The following is a 23,379-nucleotide window of genomic DNA, read 5'->3' on the forward strand; positions in this document are numbered from 1 at the left end:
AAATCCTACCCTGTATAGCAATAATAATAATTATCAGGAATCATAAGATATAGATAGGAGTGCCATTAGCAGTGAGGCTGGCATTTCAAGTTGAAGCACAGATGAGGTGGAAAACCACTGAGAATGACTGGGAGCCACACAGCTTGTGGGTAGGGCAGTAGGAAGTTAAGGCTAGAAAGACTGGCGGGCTTCTCATTTTGAGGGGCTTGATTGCCATGGTAATGCATTTATAGTTAAATACTAATTGCTGTCCATTGTTCGTGATGAGCAATTGTCAGCACATTGATGAGCACTTTGTCAAGAACTGTCATCCATTCCGGCTTCACTCAGCTCGTGCTGCAGTCTTTAGATTGGTCTTCTCGCCATGACAAGTGAATCTAAGATTCACGGTCTCACCCAACACAGCCTGGCACCAAGGCAGCCATCAGATCGCTTTACCTCTGTTCTTTAGGAGCTACCTTTCGTTTTGGAAGTACAGGTTTATCACGACTTCTCATGTCTTTGAGAGAATTTCCATTCCATAGCCAAACAATATCCATATGCCTAAGAGTCAAGGACTTTAGTTAGAAGCAAAATTTAGTTGAAAAATAAAATAAAAAGCAAAAAAGTAAACAACACTGTCAGCTATCGATAGAGCAATATGGAATTCACAGCATGAAGAAAATCATGCCCTTAAACTTAATATTGTTAGTCAGTTATTTAGGCTAGTAATTGCTGTCTCATAGTGATTCTCATTGCAGCACTTTTCTCTCATTAATACACATGTGAGTGCACACACCTGTGTAAAGTGGCAAGGACTGAGAAATCTGTCGAAGCAAACCAAGTATGTTGTGATTTTGTTTCTTTAGCACTAATAGTTTTAGAGTATATAAAAAAGTCCCCATTTGTTTTGTTTAATTTTATCTTTGTTCTATTACTCCTTATGCTTATTGAATCAATCAAAATACAGAGCATTTCATCACCACCAATATCTCTCGTGTTGTCTTTTTATAACCACACACTTTTAGTGTCAAGAATAAGAACTCTTTGCCTAGCCCTAGATCCCAAAGATGTTCTCCGATGTGTTTTGTTCTAAAAGTTTTTATAAAACTATAATTTTACATTTTACATTTAAGTCCATGGTGCATTTTGAGTTAATTTTTTTTTTAATAAGGTGAGTGAGACTTAGGTAGAACTTCTATTTTTTTCTTTTTTTTGGTTTTTGGTCTGTGAATGTCCAATTGCTCCAGTGCCATTTGTTGAAAGGATTGTATTCCGTTATTGAATTTCTTTTTCACATTTGTCAAAAAATCAGTCGGGCATATTTGTATAGATCTCAATCATTGTTGTCTCTTAATTGGTGATTTTATCCCTATCATATTTATTCTAACTACCCTCAAGTTTTAAAACTACTATATTGAGATGTAATTCACATACCATTCAATTCACCATTTAAAGTATACAATTCTTTTTGTTTTTATATGCACAGTTGTACAACCATCACCTACAATTTAAGGTTACAACATTTTCGTCTTCCCTAACAGAAACTTCATAGTCATTAGCAGTCACTCTCAGCCCCTCCTATCTCCACCCCAGTTGTAGGTAACCACTAATCTACTTTCTGTCTCTATAAATTTACTTTCTGGACATTCCACATAAATGAGTCCATAATCATACAATATGCTTTTTTTGTGTCCAACTTCTTTCATTTGAATATTATTCTCAAGGTTCATCCACACTGTTGCATGTAGTGGTACTTCATTCCTTTTTATTGATGAATAATATGTAAATTCCATTATATGATTATAATAAATTTTATATATCCATTCATCAATTGATGAGCATTTGGATTGTTTTGACTTTTTGGCTATTATAATAACGCTGCTATGAACATCTGCTACAACTTTATATTTTAATTTCTTTTGGGTTATTTCTTTTGTTATTGAGTTGTAAGAGCTCTTTATATATTCTGCACATATGTCCCTTATCCTTATTTCTTCTCTATTTTTTTCTATTGTATTAAATGGATATTTTCCAGTGTAATATATTAATTCCTTTGAGTGTGTGTGTTATAAGGCATAAGATACAAACCTTAATTTATCAGAATGTATTTCAGATTTATATTGAGTTTCAGTGAAATATAAAAATTTTATTCTTATGTAGCTCCAGTCCCTTCCTATTTTTGTGCTATTACTATTATATATATATATATTATGTCTATATATGCAACAATCTAACAATATATTTTAATTATTACTTTATGTAATTTTATGTCTTTTAAACAAGCTGAGCAAAGAATGACGAACAGGCATATATTTGTAGAGTTATATTAACCTTTGATTTAACCTTTCTGGTTCTCTTCATTTCTTCCCATACATTCATTGCTATCTCATGTAATCACCTTACCCCAATAGCTTTGTTCCCACCTGTTTCCTTTGTGTTTACATCTCCAGTTGTTGTAGACCCAATGATGCAATTGTTTCCATACTGTTTTTATACAATAGCTTTTTAAACCAGTTAAGAGAAGAAAGGAGAAGAAATATGCAAATATATACAATTTAACTTCACAGCCGTCCTGACCTCCAGAGTTGGCTCTCATCCCACGAGAGATCTTTGGCTACCTTTGTCTGGTTGTCTCTACTAAGCTTATGGAATCTCTGCTCGTATCATGTTTCTATCACAGAGCTACCAGCCTCATAATCCCCGTTGTTTTTGACAATGCCCCTAGGCATGGTGTTTTCCATGCTCTGTTCCAAATAAAGTCAATCTCCACAGGAAGAATTATGAACCCCTTAGTGTTTATGGTCAGCCTTTCCCTCTTGGCAGGATCCTTGTGCTAGGGTGAGAACCCACTTATTCCAAAGTGACCCCTCAACTCTACTAGTGGGCACACAGATGGGCCCCTGGATCTTACCCTCTCAGTTTGCCCCTCATGACATGGAGCCTCTTCTCTAAGAGCAAGAAGGTACAGAGGTGATGAGATTTTGCTCCACAGAGAACAAATAGGTTTGGCTTAGTGTGATCAGGGAGGCTTAGTCATTTAATTGAGTGGAAGGGTAGCAGGTGTATCCATCAGTGCACCTCCCTTCAAGGGTACTCTAAATCAGTGAGCTTTCCAAGAATTACAGATAACAAGCAGACAGAGCCACTTCTTCCCATGTGCTGGGTTTCCATATGGCTCAGGGAAGTAGCCACCCTCAACCAGCAGCAAGGCAAGTGGTCTTTGAGCCACATGAGCTGCAACAGAAATCCTGATTTCCTCTCAAGTCACTAAGTCCTTGATCTCTCTCACCTTGCTGTAAAAAGTATGGTCTTGTATACCATACTGTACAAAGCCCTACTCTTGATCCATCTTCTTAAGAAGACTAAGTCTCAGGTGTGCTTGTCTTTAGGCCATATTCTTATAGACAGATTTACATCAGCAAGGAGCTGAAGAGAAGGTCATGGCCCTAGACTCTCCTGACCATCTTCCCAGAACTTCCTAGGCAGCTCTTTAAAAATGCAAAGTTCCAGGCTGCACTACTGGGTATTTAGTGTCACCTGGTTATTTCAGAAAGAAAGATAGGATAATTTCATTTGCAACTTTGATTCCTAGAGTGATATTGCTAGAGTGTTAGAACAAGTTGATGGCATGAGGATATATGCCAAATGCATTTCTTGGAATTCCTTTCCCCAACTTGCTCATCCCCAGTGTGCACCTGGAGCCATACTCTTCCTCATTGCTCAAAGTGACTCATAGTGGGGGCCCCTCTCCTCCTCTTTGTAAGCTTTCATGCCAGCATTGTAAAGTGGGAGCTATTTTACTTCAATTTACTTTCCTGAGCTGCTGCCCCATATACTGTGTCCTGGACTCATGAGACTTACAGCATAGGCTTAGGTTGAGTCATGACTGAAAGAGGAATGTATGGACACCTAGTAACAAGTTGTCAGTCCCATGACAGCCAATTAGAGACTTGAAAATTAGGGGATACACACAAGGAAGGAACAGAAGAATTGATTTGGAAAGAAAAAAGATTAGACTAAAATATACTATAGAAGGGGGAAATGCATTCTGTCTGACATTGCAAGGAAAAAATGTTAACAATTTTCTAATTTAATAATTGCTTATCTATTATGGTAAGCAATAACAAGGAAGAAACTCTCTCAACAGGGTGTAAAAAGAAGTTGGGGCAAAGAGATTCCCAAATTCAGAAAACTCTTTCTTTTGGAAACTCACCCAGAATCTCCAGCCTCTGACACCATGGTCAGCTCCTGTTGTGGCTCCATTTGCTCTGACCAGAGCTGTGGCCAAGGCCTCTTCCAGGAGACCTGCTGCTGCCCCAGCTGCTGCCAGATCATCTGCCGTCGCCCCAGCTGCTTTTTGTCCAGCTGCTGCAGGCCCCATTGTTGCCAGTCCGTGTACTGCCACCCCACCTGCTGCTGTCAAATCTCCCGTGAATCCTCTTGCTATTGAACTTCATTCCTGACCATCAGCCCTGAGCCAACCACTGTATTGCCAGTGTATCCGTCTTTCTATTTCCTTTGTCCACCACACCTGGCCTTGTTCTGATCTGCCACTACATCTGTGCATCCCATCGGTCATGCCACCAAGACGCTATTTAAACTGCAACAATTTAAACTCATACCACACAAAATCTCCAAGTTCTATGCCTATTACCGTGGCTGAGGTCAGATGACCAGACATCTCACGCTGCTTCCTTGGAACAGGATCCTAATCTTATAATTGCTGTTCATGGTCTGCACTTTGCAATGAATTATGTCTGTAGAGTGACTATGTCTCAATAAGTACTTACTCTCTTGGTATCAGAAACATTTGTGGCCCTTAAATATTTTTTAATACTGAGTATTTATTTGGAGAAAAGTTTGGGTTTCTATCATGTGAACAAAGAAAACTGATTTTGCATGTATCAGTTAAAGCCCATGTTAGAGAAAATGTCAAATAATTCATTTTTCCTCAAACCAAATTGCCCACCTTACCTGTGGTCAAGTTTGTTGAGACAAAACAGGAATTTCTTCTTTACTATAATTGAATTAAGGACCAACTAGCAAGCGTCAGGCTCTGGGAAGCAAATACAACGAATGAGACCCAGTTCCTGTCCCTCAGGTAGCTCACGATGAAATCTTGGATTTAATAGGAAGGCATATGTCATGTTGATTATGTTGGTAATATTAGTGAGAAAGGGGAATTTATTCTATTGGAAAAGAGTAATAAATATATAAGGCTAGATTCATAGAAATAAAATGTGTCAAGTCTAAAACTTAAGGGGAATATGTACAGCTGACAATCACATAAGACAAAACAAAGTGAAAGAGAGTCTGATGACAGCTGAATGTTTATATTCTTATAAAGGGAATTCGTATAAAAAAAGTATCAAGAAACCATTATGGTCCTTTTCAGGAGGAGGGGTATATCAAGATTAATTCATAGAGTGGGACCAATTATGGTGGGTCCTACGAGAAGCCAATGGCACCAGACTTCTCAGCATCAACATTGGAAGCCAGAAGACAATGAGAAATGCCTTAGAAGTTCTCAGTAAAATGTTTTTCAGCCCAGAATTCCATGCCATACTATCAAACAGATAAAAATAAGGAATAATATTTTCAAATATACTAAGTCTCAAAATAACTTATTGTCCTTGAACCCTTTCTAAAGTAATATCTGGAGGATGTGCACCAGCAAAACGAAAAAGAAACCAACACAGAGGAGAACACAGATTAGGAAACAGGAGTTTCACGTCAGGAAATAGGAACTGCATTGAAGGGAAGTCCAAGGTGGGTAGCTGTGCAGCATGCCTAGAAAGCACTCGGTGCAGCGGAGAGCAGGGAGATGGAGCCTTTGGAGGGAGAGCTCCAGGAAAATATTTCTAAATGATGTGCTCACACTACCACTCCTTGACTGCTAAAGTTTGGATGTTATCTGCTCACCCACTGTCACGTAAGATGAAAATTTAGTTCTTACATCCCACTCCCACCACCTGCCACCATCCCTTCCTCCTCTCCCCTGCGTTTCAACTCCTCCATTGAGCCGAGAATTCTAAACTGCCGTCAAGCGTAGTACATGAAAAGGTGCTCAACATCACTAATCCTCGGGAAATGCAAATCAAAACCACAGGAAGACATTACCTCACACCTGGTAGCTTGGCTATTACCAAAAAGTCAAAAGATGACTTGGGAAGGATGTGGTGAAAAGTGGACCTTATATACATTGTTGGTGAGATTGTAAACTAATACAGCCATCATGGAAAACAGTATGGAGGCTACTCGAAAAATTAAAAATAGAACTATCATATGATCCACCAATTCCACTTCTGGGTGTATATCCAAAGTAAATGAAATCACTATCTTGAAGAGATGTATGCACTCCCATGGTCATTGCAGCATTATTCACAATAGCCAAGATATGGAAACAAACTAAGTGTCCATATATGGATGAATAGATAAAGAAAATGTGGTGTGTGTGTGTGTAATGAAATATTATTCAGCCTTAAAATCCTGTTACAACATGGATTAATATGGAGGGCATTATGGTAAGTGAAATAAGTCAGACTAAAAGACAAATAGTGCAGGATCTCACTTGTATGTGCAATCTAACAGTCAAACTCATGGAAGCAGACAGAGAATAGATTAGTGGTTGCCTGGGGCTGGAGTCAGGGGCAAATAGGGAGATGCTGGTCAAGTTATGCAAGTTATGCAAGTTATGCAAGATTAGTAAATTCTGGAAATCTAATGTACAGTAATGCAACTGTAGTTAGCAATATTGTATTGTATATTTGAAATTTGCTAAAGGGCTAGATCTTAGGTATTCTCACCACACATACATGTGCAAGTAGCTATATGAGGTGATGGATGTATAATTAGCTTGATTATGGTAATCATTTCACAATGTATACCTCTATCAAAACATTATGCTGTACATCTTAAATTTATACAATTTGCATTTGTCAATTATACCTCAAAAAAGCTAAAAAAGAAAACAAAAGTATGAAACATATAGGAAACATACTACCAGGATCTTAGAAGAGAGGGTTTAAGAGGATGATTTGTGTGGAGAGTACCAGGAAGGGTTTGCTGGAGGAAGTAATAACACTTAAGTCTTATAGAACAAGTAGTAGGGAGGTTCATGTGTATTGTCTGGAACAGATAGGGGAGGTCTCAACCACTGTCAAACAGATGAATGAATAATAATCTACAGCTTCACAGGACTCTGATTTTATGATTATATCAAACCCAACAAAGACTTTCCAAGAAGAACTTTTCTGACCAACCTAAAGCTCATCTGCAAACATGGGCCTTCTATTGTGATCTCAACTGTGAGTCACCCCGGGCTCTTTTAGGCCCCAACTCTATCCCTACATGACCTTGTAAATACCCTGAACATTGAACACTGTGGATCAGTGACTCACTTCAGCTCTCAGGAAAGTGATTTTATTCTAAGAGCATTATGCATTCCTGGGAGTGTTCTGTGTTGGGGCAATAATTCATTACTTGGCTGACGTATTACCTGAAATTCTGATAATCAGGTAAGCTGGTAACCAGAAAAGGATTAGGACAATGTCTTGAATGTCTACTATTTCCTACTAATCTCTTGCTATGATGGATAACCATACAACAAAATCTCATTAATTTGGACACATTGCATTAGGGACATGTGAAGGCTAATTTTCGCTGGCCTGCACCCATGCGAAATTTAGCATCTTTGAAAAAACGGTTGTTTGTAAGGCAAATTGAGAAGGTTGATACACTTATGGAAGATAAGTTTAACTCAGTGTGGATCTCCCTAGTGCTAATTACATGTGAGTCATATCATTTTGGGCCTAAGCCTTGAACCTGATCCCTGGGAAGCATTCTTCGGCTCCGATTCTTAACTATGTTTAAACATGTTGGGAAGAAGCTAAGTGGTGTTAAAGTTCTAGCCAACAAAATTAGTCTAGCCTGCCCTCTTGTTTTTTGAATTAGTGAAGTCTTCTTATACAGTAGTCCTCCCTTATCTGCAGGGGATGTGTTGCAAGACCCCCAACTGAAGCCTGAAACCATGGATAGTACCAAAACCTATATATAATATGTTTTCTTCCTATACATACACACCTATGGTAAAGCTTCAGGTGTGATAGCAAAACTCAAATAAATTTATTTTTCCTCCTTCATGATTTCAAGGATAGAAGATTATCTCTTATCATGGAAATTAGCAACCTCAGCATACAATTTTTTTCTTTCCTTATTATGTCAAGAACTTTTGACTTTTTCACTTAAAGGAAGCACTTTACAGCTTCTCTTCGGCATATTCGAGTTGCCAGGGTCACTACTTAGAACTTACGATATCATGATAATACTCCTAATTCTTCCATGTCTAATTTAAAGTATATTTCATTTTACTGTGTTCTGCCATCTTGATTCAAATCAGTTAAGGCAGATTCCAAATGGTTATATAATAAGGATATTTTATTATTATTTCAAGAAGGCATCATAATCTATTTTTAAGATCTGGGCAACATTTCTTTAAACGCATCTGAAGAAGCATGAAGCTTATCAGTGAAGTCTGCAGAAATAATCTTAAACCTGATTGATTCCATAGTTTAGGGCCATTAGAGTCTGGAAAAAGGCTAATCTTAATATAGGTAAAAATATCAACAGCAAGTGCTCTTACCAGAGGGCCATGTCATGATTGCAGCATATTTTCAAATTCAAATGCAGACACCAGTCCTGGAGATTCTCATTAAGATAATCACCCCAGCTGAGAACTACTCAAGGCTATGAACTAATTTCAATTTTAAAAATCCTTGAAAAGAGAAAATGAGTTTTGAAAATTCAGCCTTCCAGGGTCTATATATGTTAGAATGTTAAATGTGGAGATATTTGAATTATAAGGAGAATTCTAAGAGCCCACACACAGAAATATACCATACCATCCAGATGAAATACAATTCAATATGCATTTCTTCTCAGCACAGCTCAATAGGAAATAAAACCCACATTGTGGTGATAAATTCTGAAATATTATTTATTGAATTAAATGAATTGAGTACCTTAAATTCTTTATAGGAAATTTTTTATCTTTCATTGGCATACACTTATTTTTAGAAATTCAGTTTACCCTTTTCTCCAAAATAAGGTCAATGGTATTAAGATGTATAATGTATTAAGGGTGTAATGTATTTTAATTAAGAGCTAAAACATGAATTAAATATTTTAAAAATTAGGATATTAAGACATACATATGCATACACACACAAACAACTTTTGTTCCAGTATCTTAAGTTATCTATATTCGATATAGCATTTATTTCCAAAGCGATTTCAACATGGGTTGCTCTTGCTGTGTCTTCATGTAAAATATAATTGCCTAGTTATTGAGTAAAATGATTATGAAAACAACAGAGAACTATGCTGATGAACTCTCATGTGCAGAAAAGTTTATTAGAAAGCAGAGAAGTAACAAAACTTAAGAAATTCACTCTAGGAGAAAATATAAGACATAACTGGACCCCTGGTCTGAGGGTGTGAAGTGAATACCAACGCGAGCCCTGCAGACAATGTCTACCTCTCTGGAAAGGATAGTCTAGAGCCCCAAAGTGATAAGGAGAATGAGAAATTTAGAGGATTGGAATAATTTCTTAGCTAGTGGATTATAGATTAATTTATATTTGGCGCCAGCATTGAAAGGGAAAGAAAGCAAAGGAGGGAGCTTAAAATGAACCAGAATGTTCTCACAGAGCCAGCGGGATGGTGATGGGCTCATTGGAAACATGAGTCCCTCTCATGGAGTGATGTCAGCCAGACTCCATGTGTCCTAATGGTCAGTACAAAAGAAGGGTCTATGTCAGTGGGAACAGAGGTGAAGGAAGAGGTGGGCCTAGGGCAGCGGGCTCAGCAGCAAGAGGAGGCGCAGCACAGGGGGCGGGGGCAGGTGGAGATGACGCACGTTGGGCGATAGCAAGTGGTGTGGCAGGAGACCCGGCCACAGACTGGACGCAGGCAGCAGCAGGGGCGGCAGCAGGTGGGCTGGCAGCACTGGGGCTGGCAGCAGGTGGGCTGGCAGCAGCTGGGGCGGCAGCAGCTGGAGATACAGCAAGAAGGTCTGCAGCAGCTGGAGATGCAGCAGCTGGGGCGGCAGGCTGGCAGCACACAGACTGGCAGCACTGGGGCCTGCAGCAGCTGGACACACAGCAGCTGGGGCGGCAGCAGCTGGAGATACAGCAAGAAGGTCTGCAGCAGCTGGAGATGCAGCAGCTGGGGCGGCAGCAGGTGGGCTGGCAGCACACAGACTGGCAGCACTGGGGCCTGCAGCAGCTGGACACACAGCAGCTCGGGCGGCAGCAGGTGGGCTGGCAGCACACAGACTGGCAGCACTGGGGCCTGCAGCAGCTGGACACACAGCAGCTGGGGCGGCAGCAGGTGGTCCTGCAGCAGGTGGTCTGGCAGCAGCTGGGTTGGCAGCAGGTCTCCTGGCCACAGCCCTGGTCAGAGCAGACGGAGCCACAACAGGAGCTGACCATGGTGTCAGAGGGTGGAGGTTCTGGGTGGGTTTCTAGGAGAGTGAAGATCTTGGGTTTGGAAGTCTTCTTGGCCGTATCCCCTTTTATACCCTGCTGAAGGACTGTTGTCACCACGTCATTATTTCCTTGTTATTATTTACCATACTGGAAAACTTAATCATTTAATTACATAATTGTGTGTTTCTAGTTAAATACTCCAAAATAGAGAAAACAGCACATTTCCTTTTCCTGGTGTGCTCCTGTGTTTCCAATTGACACACTTTTACATTTCTTCCTTAGCAGGAGGCACCTCTGTCTCTGGCCTATGCATGGTCTTTGACAAAGCACTGGTCACATGCCTGTCTGACATATTGTTTTTGAGTGTGACATTTCCTCCTATCTGTACATTGCTCCCTAAAAATCATGGAACGTGGTTTTCACAATCCTAATGTATCCTTTTGTTGTCAAAGAATGGTTTGGTCAGGTGAAACGTTGGAAAGGAATTAGAAGGAAAGACTTATATGTGGGAGGATGTCCCATCTATAGTGGGGATGGCTGTGATCCTGTGTGGGCACCTTAGATGGTTAGAGAGATAGTCAGACCCCAAGGAGTTTCTAAACTCGGTGTCAGATCTCATTCCAGTCTCAAGCTGAAGCACTTAACAATGACTCACTGCTTTTAAATAGAAAAAAACATTAGTACAAGTGAGAGAACATAGTTGCTAGACAAAGATAGTCCCAATGGAGACAGAGAGGAGTGAACGTGTTGAGAAATGTTTTGGAGATGTAGCGGACAGTGGAGATACAGTGGAGATTTATTCATGGCCTAGACATGAAGCGGCAGAGAAAGGGATTACTCATGAGTCACCTAGAATTTTAGATTAATAGCTGAGCCTATCATAGTGCCATTTACTGATATGAAGAAGGAATAAAGAAATAAATACAGGGAAGAGGGAGACCAATAGTTCTGTTCTGACCATGTCAACTTGGATATGGATATTATTCACTTTAAATGAAGATATCGAGTAGGAAGTCTGTGACTCAGTGGAAAAATCAGGGATGGAACAGAGTGATGAACATGGTATTCTCGGTCGTCATGGATTGGATGAAATCACACTGGAGGGGTGTGTAGGTAAAGAAGGCAACGTGTAGCGCTATGGGGCTACCTCGACATTTAAGTAAAGGTCAAGATAGGAAAAGGGGCAGCAAAGGAGAATGAGTAAGGGCAGCCTTTAGAATCTGCCAGTGGGATTACTGGGTCACAGATTTGCCTTTATAACCTTAAGTACTGTCAACTCATCCTCCAAGGAGTACCATCAGCTTATGCTCTCACTATACATTTATTACTATAAACCTTCTGATGTCTACACATAGTCTTAGTTCAGGCTAATGATCATCAGGCTTATGAATTTTTATTTTTGCCCATCAGAGAAAATAGTATTTGACTGTTTTAAGTTGCATTTTCTTTCTTTTTTTCTGAAGCATCTTTTTATTTATTATTATTATTTTTTTAATGTTTAAAGGTATCCCATACTGGGTGTGTGTGTGTGTTTTTTTTAATCCAGCATATTATGGGAGTACAAACATTTTGGTTACATGAAATGCATTTGCCTCACTCAAGCCAGGGCCACAAGTATATCCTTCCCCCATACAGTGTGCACTGTCTCCATTGGCTGTGGGTTTACCCACTCCACCCCCTCTACCTCCCACCCCCCACCCTCCAACCTGACCAGCACTCAGTGAGTATTACTACCATGTGAGCACATTAGTGTTCATCAATTAGTACCAGTTTAATAACGAGTACATGTGGTGCATGTTTTTCCATCCTTGTGATACCACACTTCAAAGGATGGGCTCAATCTCTATCCAGGATGATATAAGAGGTGCTTATCACCATTGTTTTTTGTAGTTGAGTAGTATTCAAGTAGTATGTATGGTACACATACACCACATTTTATTTTATTTTATTTATTTTTTTTTTATTATTTCAGCATATGGGACTACAGATGTTTAGGTTACGTATGTTGCCCTTGCCCCCCCCCCAAGTCTGAGTTTCAAGCGTGTCCATCCCTCAGATGGTGTGCACTGCACTCTTTGTGTATACATATCCCCGTCCCCTCCTCACCCTTCCCCCTTCTCCTCCTCCCTCCCCCCTGCCCGACATCCGATAGATGTTATTCTTATATGTACACTTATGTGTTGATCAGTTAATACCAATTTGATGGTAAGTATCTGTGGTGCTTTTTTTTCCATTCTTGGGATACTTCACTTAGTAGAATGTGTTCCAGCTCTATCCAGGAGTATACAAGAGGTGCTATATCACCATTGTTTCTTAAAGCTGAATAGTACTCCATGGTATACATATACCACATTTTATTAATCCACTCATGTATTGATGGGCATTTGGGTTGTTTCCACATCTTTGCAATCATAAATTGTGCTTCAATAAACATTGCAGTGCAAGTGTCTTTTTTATAAAATGACTTTTTTTCCCTTTGGGTAAATACCCAGTAGTGGAATTGCTGGATCAAATGGTAGGTCTACTTTTAGTTCTTTGAAAAATCTCTAAACTATTTTCCATAGAGGTTACACTAGTTTGCAGTCCTACCGACAGTGTATAAGTGTTCCTTTCTCTCCACATCCATACCAGCATCTTTTATTTTGGGGCTTTTTGATAAAAGCCATTCTCACTGGAGGTAGGTGATATCTCATTGTGGTTTTGATTTGCATTTCTTTTATGATTCATGACATTGAGCATTTTTTCGTATGTTTATTGGCCATTAGCCTATCTTCTTTTGAAAAGCTTCTGTTCATGTCTTCTGCCCATTTGTTAAATGGGGTTGTTTGATGTTTTCTTACTGATTTCCTTGAGCTCTTTGTAGATTCTGGTTATTAGGCCTATATCAGATGTATAGCATGCAAATATTTTCTTCCATTCTCTAGGTTGTCTATTTTCTCTGTTGATTGTTTCCTTGGCTGTGCAGAAGCTTTTTAATTTAATCAAGTCCCATTTATTTATTTTTGTTGTTCCTATGATTGTCCTTGGGTCTTCTTCATAAATTCTTTGCCTAGGCCAATATCTAGAAGTGTTTTTTCAACACTTTCTTCTATAATTCTTAGGATTTATGTCTTACATTTAAGTCTGTTATCTGTCTTGAGTTAATTTTTACAATGATAAAAGATATGGGTCCTGTTTCAATCTTCTACATGTGGCTATCCAATTTTCCTAGCACCATTTATTTAATAAGCGTTCCTTTCCCCAGTGTATATTGCTGTCTACTTTGTCAAAGATCAGATGGCAATATGTGGATGGTTTTATATCTGGGTTCTCTGTTCTGATCTATTGGTCTATGTCTCTGTTCTTGTGCCAATACCATGCTATTTTCATTGCTATAGCTTTGTAGTATAGCTTAAAGTCTAGCAAATTGATGCCTCCAGATTTGTTCCTTTGCTTAAGGTTGTTTTGGCTATTTGGGTTCTTTTCTGGTTCCAAATGAAGTGTAGAATTATTTTTTCCAGATCTGTGAAAAATGCTGTTGGTATTTTGATGGCAATTACATGGAATTTGTAAATCACTTTGGGTAGTACGGACATTTTAACAATGTTTATTTATTCTGTCAATTCACGAGCACAATATGTTTCTCCATTTGTTTACGTGATCTGTCGTTTTCTTCCTTAGTGATTTGTAGTTCTCTTTATAGAAATATTTCACCTCCTTGATTAAATATATTTCTAAGTATTTTATTTTCTTTGTAGCTATTGTGAAAGGTATCGAGTCTTTGATTTGATTCTCTGATTGACTGTTGTTGGTGTATAGGAATGCTACTGATTTGTGTATATTGATTTTGTAACCTGAGACTTGGCTGAGTTTACTTATCAATTCCAGAAATCTCTTGGCAGAATCTTTGAGGTTTTCTAAAATAAATTTTGATAGGAAAGGATTTATTACTGTCATTTTATTAATTGTTTTCTGTTTGTCTTGTATTTATTTTTTCTCCTCTTTTTTTTCCTTGATGTCTTCCTTTGTATTTCATATTTTGTTTTGTTTTGCTTTTTGTCTTCGTAGGCTTTGGTTACTCTTTTACTTTCACATAACTTCAATGGGTATTTTCTTTGTAGTTACCTGAGGAGGTTACATAAAATATAGTTATAACAGTCTATGTTAAGCATAACAACTTAATTTCACTTGCATATAAGAATTCTCTGCTTTTACCTCTCATTCTCCCACTGTATATGCTATTGATGTCCCAATTTATACCTACTTATATTATGTATCCATTGAAAAAAATTAGTTACATCTGTTGCCAAACCACCTGCTGCCAGACCACCTGCTATGTGTTCAGCTGTTGTCACCCTGCCTGCTGCCAGACCACCTGCCATAGGTGCCACCCTAGCTGCTCTGACAGTTCTTGCTGCTGAGTGTCCTGCTCTGGATCCATGAACCTTCTTGTTCCCGTCCTTCAGTCCAGACAGAGAGCGTCTATTCACAGAACACGTGGACTTCCTGATGACATGAACTTACAAATAGACCCATGGCCCAATTTGGAAACCCCAGACTCTATATTATTTATTCTCTTTTATAGAAACTTTTTTTTACTATTGAATAAGAATTTACAGTCAATATTCTGTCTCAAATAGTTTTAGAATTCCTGATTTGAAACCAAAATAGATGAGTCCTCAAATGTTCTCCTTCTAGATTTTTTCTTTCTAATGTTTTCCTGTGGAATCCATTTTCATGTGGAATTGCTTGTTGTTCCCCAATAAAACTTCTTAGCATTCAAAGACACCAAAATTGCTCAATTCTCATTATTTCCTATTAATGAAATGGTATATGCATGTTTCTGTCTCTTTTTCTGCATAACACACACAGGAGCACATGTTTTCAGGGATTATACAAGTGAAAAATTAAACTGGCATTCTCCAATGACAGTTTTATCAAAACATTAATTCACTCTCACAGCAGAAAAAGGAGAATGTGTCCTATTTCCACATCTTTGAACCTAACAGTTACAACATGAGAGCTGTGGATTGCAACAGCCAGCAAACAAACAAACAAATAAAAGGCCTAAAAAACTACATTCATGAATTGATTTAAACCAATTTAAATAGAGGAAGCTCAGTGTAGAGCATAATCCACAGACTGGAGAACTAGACAGAGTCCAGGCTGAATTCTGACTGTACCAACTATGATCTTGGACTTAACTTAAGTTCATTCAATCTAGGATGGTTTTTCTACAGAGAAAGGATTACAATTTCCATTTATTAAGGTTGTCATAAAGTAAATATATAGTCAAAGTGAGAATTCTCTGATATTGTGTTGGTGATGCATAAATCACTTTCAATTCTAGTATAAAAGTTAAAAAAGCAAACATATTAAAAATAACTATACCTACAATAATTTGTTTTGGGATACACAATATAAAAAGATGTAAATTGTAACATCAATAACCTAAAATGCGAGGGTAGGAGAGACATAAAAGTAGAGAATTTTTGTATGCAATTGAAGTTAATTTGTTATCATCTTAAAATGGAATTTTATAACTATAATACCTTCTATGTAAGCCCCATGGTAAACACAAAAAGAATACCTATAATAGATAGGTAAAAGATTAACATGAAGGAATCAAAGTATACCATTGCAAAAGTCATCGCATCACAAAGGAAGACAGCAAGCAAGAAAGGAAGGAAAAAATATCAATAAAATAACCAAAAAGAGTTAATTAAATGGCATTATTAAGTCCTTATCTATCAGTAATTATCTTAAATGTAAATAGATTAAACTCTCCAATCAAAAGTCATAGAATGGTTGACTGGATAAAAGGCAAGACCCAATTGTATGCTGTCTACAAGAGACTCACTTTAGCTTTAAGAACATACATAGGCTAAAAATGAAGAGGTGGAAAAATATATTTCACATAAATGGTAACCAAAAGAGAGTGGAGATGGCTGTACTTATATCAGACTAAGCAGAGTTTAAGTTAAAAACTACCACAGGAAACAATGAAGGTCATTATATAATGATAAAGAGATCAGTTCATCAAGGAGATATAACAATACAAATATTTATGCACCCAACATGGGAGCATCTAAATATATAAACTAACAGAACTGAATATATATATAACAGAACTGTTATATGTATATATATAATATATAGAACAGAAGTGAATATTATAGATATATTCAGTTCTGTTAGTTTATATATATAAAATATACAAAGGCTGTCAGAAAGTATCCAGCAATGTAATATGAAAAATATATTAACAATGGCTGGATACTTTCCAGACAGCCCTCATGTAACTGAAAAGAGAAATAAATGGCAATACAATAACAGTAGAGAATTTCAATATTTTATTTCCAACAATGGATGGATCATCCATGCAGAAAATCAATAAGAAAACAATTAATTTGAACAATAATATAGACCAAACAGACCTAACATATACAGAACACTCCATCCAACGGGAGCAGAATATACATTCTTCTTAGGAGCTCATGATATATTCTCTAGAATAGATAATATGTTAAGCCACAAAACAAATCTTAACAAATTTAAAAAGATTAAAATCATATGAAGTATTATTTCCAACTACAACTGTATGAAACTTGAAACCAATAACAGGAGGAAAATTGGAAAATAAAAAAGGTGGAAATTGAAACAACAGATTCCTGAACAACCAATGGTTCAAAGAAGAAGTAAAAAGGGAAATAAAAAATATCTTGAGAGAAATGAAATAAAAAAACCTCAATTTACCAAAGCTTATAGGATATAGCAAAAACAATTCTAAGAAAAAAGTTTATAGTAATAAATGTTTACATTAAAAAGAAAAGTCTCAAATAATACCCAAATTTATACCTCAAGGAACTAGAAAAAAAACTAAGCCCAAAGTTAGCAGAAGGAAGGAAATAATAAGGATTAGAGCATAAATAAATAAAGAATAGAAAAACCATAGTAAAGATTAAAACTCAGTCTATTTTTGAAAAAAATAAGTAAAATTGACAAACCTTTAGATAACCTAGACTAACCTTGAAAAATGGAGCAAAAATTCAAATAAATAAAATCAAAAATTAAAAAAGACATTCCAACTGACACTACAGAACTATAAAGGATCATAAAAGACTACTAAGAATAATTACATGCCAACAAACTTGATAACTGAGGAGGAATGGATGAATTCTCAGAAACAAACAATTTCCCTAAGAGTCTTGAAGAAATAGAAAATCTGAACAAACCAAAAATAAGTAAAAGGATTGAAGTAGCAATAAAAAAACCTCCAAACAAAACAAAAACCTCAGGACCAGAAGGCTTCATGGGGGAATTCTACCAAGCATTTAAAGAACAATTAAGGCCAATTCTTCTCAAACTCGTTCAAAATTTTGAAGAGGAGACAATATTTCTAAACATTGTTTATGATGCCAGCGTTACTCTTATAGCAAAACTAATTAAGGACACTACAAGAGAAAAAAATTGCAGGCCGATATGCATGATGAACATAGAGGCAAAAATCCTCAACAAAATATTAGCAAGCAAAATTCAACAACACATTAAAAGAATCCTATGTCACAATCCAGTGAAATTTATTATTGGGATGCAAGGATGATTAAACATCCACAAATTAATAAATGTGATACACCACATTAAAAGAATGAAGAACAAAAAGCATACGATCCCTTCAATAGAAGCAAGAAAAGCATTTGAGAAAATTCAAGATCCTTTCCTGATAAAAACTCTCAGCAAATTAGGTATAGAAGGAATGTCCCCCAGCACAATAAAAACTATATATAATAAATCTACTGCTAACGTTGTACCCAATGGAAAAAAAAAAGTTAAAACCCTTTCCTCTAAAATTAGGAAGAAGGAAGCTCGCCCACTTTCACTACTTTTATTCAACATAGTACTGGATGTCCTAGCCAGAGCAACTAGGCAGGAAAAAGAAATAAAAAGCATCCAAACTGAAAAGGGAGAAATAAAATTGTCTGTATTAACAGATGACTTGGTTATATGAAACAAAAACCTTAAAGACTATAATTAAACATCATAAAAGTAATAAGTAAATTCAGTAAAGTTGCAATAACAGCGAACTATTTGGAAAACAGGAAAGAAAATAATCCCATTTACAATAGTATCCAAAGGAATAAGATACTGAGGAATAGATTTAACCATCTAACCCATAATGAAAGAGCCATCAGAATACAACACAGCTTTATCCTCCTGAGTCACCAGAAAGAATTATGGGCCTATCAGAAGCATCATCACCCAAGGGCTGACATGAGGTACCAGCAGCATGAGACTGAAGCACATAGCACCTAGCGGCAGAATGTCATGTGTGGCTGTCTTTGAGGGAGCAAAAGCAAGAGAGACACAGAGGTGATTCAGGAAGAGCTGACCAGAGGAATTCTAACACATCAGGAAAGGAAATGTTTTCCATCCATGTTGATAAACTTAACCAGGAAAACAAACTTGCCTAATTTGATAATTATCTATTTATCAGGAAAAACAATAACAAGGAAAGAATGCTGCATCTAATGACAGCAGGCCCTTAGCAGGGTATAAAAGGCAAATGGGGTAAGGAGACTTCTAAACCTTCCAAACCTACCTGCCTGGAATCCCACCTGGAACCTCCACCCTCTGACACCATGGTTAACTCTTGTGGCTCCGTCTGCTCTGACCAGGGCTGTGGCCAGGAGACCTGCTGCGAACCCAGATGCTGCCAGACCACCTGCTGCAGGAACACCTGCTGCCGCCCCACCTGCTGTGTGTCCAGCTGCTGCAGGCCTCAGTGCTGCCAGTCTGTGTGCTGCCAGCCCACCTGCTGCCGCCCCAGCTGCTGCATCTCCAGCTGCTGCCGCCCCAGCTGCTGCCGCCCTAGCTGTTGTATCTCCAGTTGCTGCCGCCCCACCTGCTGCATCTCCAGCTGCTGCCGCCCCACCTGCTGCATTTCTAGTTGCTACAGGCCTTCTTGCTGTATCCCCAGTTGTTGCCGCCCAACCTGCTGCCAGACCACCTGCTGCAGAAACACCTGCTGCCGCCCCAGCTGCTGCTAGACCACCTGCTGCTGCCCAACCTGCTCTAGTGGTTCTTGCTGCTGAGCGCTCTGACCTGCACTGACCTATTCCTCATCAACCAACACTCTCGATGTAGTGCATCTGTGAGATAAATCATGTGAGGCCAAAAGTTCAGTTCCAACTAATTTTTAGATTCAATTTGGCCTCCAAATATACTTCCCCTGCCACGGTGTTACTATTACTCAACCAAATGAGCACAAGTTTGAATTTTTTCTGAAATCTGCCAACTACCATGTCACCCCAATTCAAATATTTGCTTTTTGCTGTAATTTCTCATATGGAGATATTCCTACATCTTCAATAAATCTTAATTTTCTGGGCATACAAATGTACGGGCATCATGTCTCATTATTTTTCCTTCTTGAATGTCATTCACTTGTCCATTTCCCTGTTCTTCTTCTCTGCAGAGGGAGAAGAGCATAGCAGATGATTTCAGGGGCTCCACCTCCATTGCCCCAGCACTCTTCATTCTAATATAGGAAGATGATTTCTTAGAGCAAGCACCTGGAGCTCTGTGCCTGAGGACTTTATCTGGATAATAGAGTAAGCTCTGGGCTGGAGAGTTTAAGCCTCTAGGAACAGCACTCGCCCAGTGAATGGGAGTTGTTGGATAAATGCCCTAGCAGCCTAGCTTGTTTCCCCTCTAGTGGAGGCTATATTGTACCTGTCCTCCAGAGGTCCTCAGTGGGAGTGACCTCCAGCTGTCTACAGGAGTATTCTGCTCATTAACTCACCCAACATTGACTTCCCTTTCTTCCCTGGATCATCTTCCAATTTCCCTGCAGCACTTCTGTGGCTCATCTCTCAAATGTATACACTTGATCTCAAATTCCTGTTTCTGGGTCTGCTCTGAAGGAACCCAATCTAAAACACCAGTGTTCCTATTCTCAGTTTCAGTAACACTCAAAACATTTTTGTATAACATGAACGGTCACCGCAATGTTATGGTCAACTCTTGAGTATACTGTCAATTGAACTGGTCTATCTGCTGAACATTTAGCTATTTCTTCCTTTCAGTTTTTGCACAGTTTTTTTTGTTTGTTTGTTTTTTACCAATTATCTTCAATCATTTTTCTTCCATAGCATTGTACCTGAGGGATAGGGTAAAATCACCATGTTAGTAACACATCCTAGTGAAGGCTGTGATTAGAAAGGTTGCACCCTAAGCTGTGTGTGCTAAGTTAGATTCACAAAAATCAGGTCCTGAAATAGGGATTTGTGCATAAGTGATTCATAAGAAAATGCTTTTCTGGTGAAATCTGTTAGAAACTGTGGGGAGCAAGATAGCGTGGTAGGGAAGCTAAGCCAAAATGTGATTTCAGTTGACTTTTATGCTAATCTGACTCCATAGGAAGCTCTAGACTGTACATGGTACCTGCTACTCTGAGAGGCAAGGTGCTTGGACCTTTGTACTCCAACATCAGTTATGAGTAGCTGTTGGTTACCCTGTGAGAATAGAAGATGGCACAGAGAGGGCAGAAACCTCCAGATGTGGTAGCTCCTATGAGCTGAAGACAACTACTTGGAGTACAGTTCAGGTGAAGAGTATGAGCCACTGGCCGTGGGTACTCACACTAGCGTGGGGTGGGGGCACCTTCCTGGTTGAAAGGGATCTGAAATTGTCCTCTGAGGAGACATAGACTGGCAGAGTGGATAAAAATCCATAAGCCTAGTATCTGCTGTCTACAGGAAATGCATCTAAACCACAAAGATGCTTTAAGGCTCAAGGTCAAGGGATGTAAAATAATCCTCCAGGCAAATGGAAGTCAAAAGAAAGCAGGGGTAGCTATACTTATTTCAGATAACATAAGCTTTAAAATAGCAAAAGTAAGAAAGGACAAAGACGGCCACTATATAATGGTGAAAGGGAAGATACAACAAGAATAATTAACAATTCTCAATATTTATGCATCCAACTCAGGAGTACCCAGATACATAAAGCAAACCCTGGCTGATCTAAATAGCATGATAAACAATAACGTCATAGTAGCCAGGGACTTCAGCACCCCACTGAATGAACTAGACAGATCTTCCAAACAGAAAATAAGCAAGGAAATAATGGACTTAAACAGAGCTCTAGAACAAAAGGGTCTGACAGACCTCTACAGAACATTCCACCCAAATAAAGCCGAATATACATTCTTCTCACCAGCTCATGGAACTTTCTCCAAAACTGATCACATACTAGGCCACAAATCAGACCTCAACAAATTCAAAAAAATAGAAATTATGCCATGTATCTTCTCAGATCATAGTGGTATAAAATTAGAGTTCAATTCCAACAGCAATACTCACCACTTCACAAAGTCATGGAAATTAAACAATCTATTGTTGAATAACTATTGGGTCAAGGAGGAAATACAGAAAGAAATCAAAAGATTCTTCGAACTAAATGATAATGGGGACACAAGTTATCCAAATCTGTGGGATACAGCAAAAGCATTCCTGAGAGGAAAATTGATAGCATTAAATCCTCACATCCAAAAAATAGAAAGTTCAAAAATCAACAATCTAATAAACAGTCTCAAGGAATTGGAAAAGGAAGAGCAAATCAATTCCAAATCTATCAGAAGAAAAGAAATAACTAAGATCAAAGAAGAACTAAATGAAATTGAGAACAAAAGAACTATACAGAAGATCAACAAACCCAAAGCTGGTTTTTCGAAAAGATAAACAAAATTGACAGCCCTTTTGCCAGATTGACAAGAACTCAAAAGGAAAGGACTCTAATAAACTCAATTAGAAATGAAAAAGGAGAGGTCACAACAGACACCATGGAAATACAAAACATTATCTTTGAATACTATAAAAACCTACATGCCCCAAAACTACATAATGTCGAGGAAATGGACAAATTCCTGGAAACATACAACCTCCCTAAGTTCATTCAGGAGAAAATAGAATTCCTGAACAGACCAATATCAAGCACAGAAATTGTTTTTTTGTTTTTAAATAAATTTTATTATGTATGTTTAAGGTACACAACGTGTGTGTTTTCCGTAAGAAAATTTTTTAAAATTCAAGGTGAACAAAATGCTTACTCTACTTAAGATCAAAAAAGCAAGAAATGATTGAAGATAGTTAAAGAACAAAAAGAAATTCAACCAATGGCCTATAGGTATTTAGATTGCTTTGAATATTGCTCTGAGTACATATACCATTTCATATCAAGAATGGTAGCATTATTAGTACTTATTCTTAAATATTTTAATGGGATTTGATTTTTATCAGACAAGAACTTAATTGAATTGAAAATCTGTTAACTTCCCTATTAATTACACATGTCTATTGTAGGCTTCTCTATTTAGACTACGATGTTATAACTGCATCACTGTAATTCACATAATGGTAGTACATTTAAGGCACAGACAAAATACATACCAGGCATTTATAAAAAATGGTTGAGTACTAACATAATGTGTGTGATACCTGACCAAAATATCCTTTTTCCACGCCATTCTTTAAAGGAGGGACAACACAGGTTCCTCAATTGTGATTGGGTCATCAAAATTTCCTTGTGTTTACCTAATGAGGTCTTTACATGGACTTCTAAAGAGGCAATGAAATGATTAGTTTACAAATTTTTAAAAAGCCAGGTTTGGTGCCTTTAGTCCCAGCTACTTGGGAGGCTGAGGCAGGAGGATTGCTTGAGCCTAGGAGTTCAAGGCTACGGTGAGCTATAAGCTATGATTGGGCCACTGCACTCCAGACTGCATGACAGAACCAGACTCTATCTCAAAAAAAAAGAGGGATAAATAAATAAATAATAGATTGGCCTCTATCAAAAAAACACAAAACAACAAATGTTGGCGAGGATGTGGAGAGACAGGAACACTTCTACACTGCTGGTGGGACTGCAAATT

The 23,379-nt window shown here is 38.1% G+C and overlaps 1 protein-coding gene and 1 pseudogene across 2 annotated transcripts in view; one reads left to right on the forward strand and one right to left on the reverse strand.

The window, feature by feature from the left end:
- Positions 1-9,843: 9,843 nt before the first annotated feature.
- On the reverse strand, positions 9,844-10,472 carry LOC105823372 (annotated as a pseudogene).
- An 8,615-nt stretch (positions 10,473-19,087) lies between these two features.
- The window catches only part of LOC105823348 (keratin-associated protein 4-12-like), an 8,815-nt gene continuing 4,523 nt past the window's right edge, over positions 19,088-23,379 (forward strand). Inside the window, exon 1 of one of the 2 annotated variants that reach the window (XM_012660519.1) lies at positions 19,088-19,477. In XM_012660519.1, the coding sequence (XP_012515973.1) occupies positions 19,088-19,477 (390 nt within the window). The remainder of the gene's footprint in view (positions 19,478-23,379) is intronic. The other variant, XM_012660529.1, reaches the window with a different exon arrangement.

The sequence above is a fragment of the Propithecus coquereli genome, unplaced genomic scaffold (genome assembly GCF_000956105.1).
Source record: "Propithecus coquereli isolate 6110/MARCELLA unplaced genomic scaffold, Pcoq_1.0 Scaffold119, whole genome shotgun sequence".
In the NCBI taxonomy this organism is placed as follows: Eukaryota; Metazoa; Chordata; class Mammalia; order Primates; family Indriidae; genus Propithecus; species Propithecus coquereli.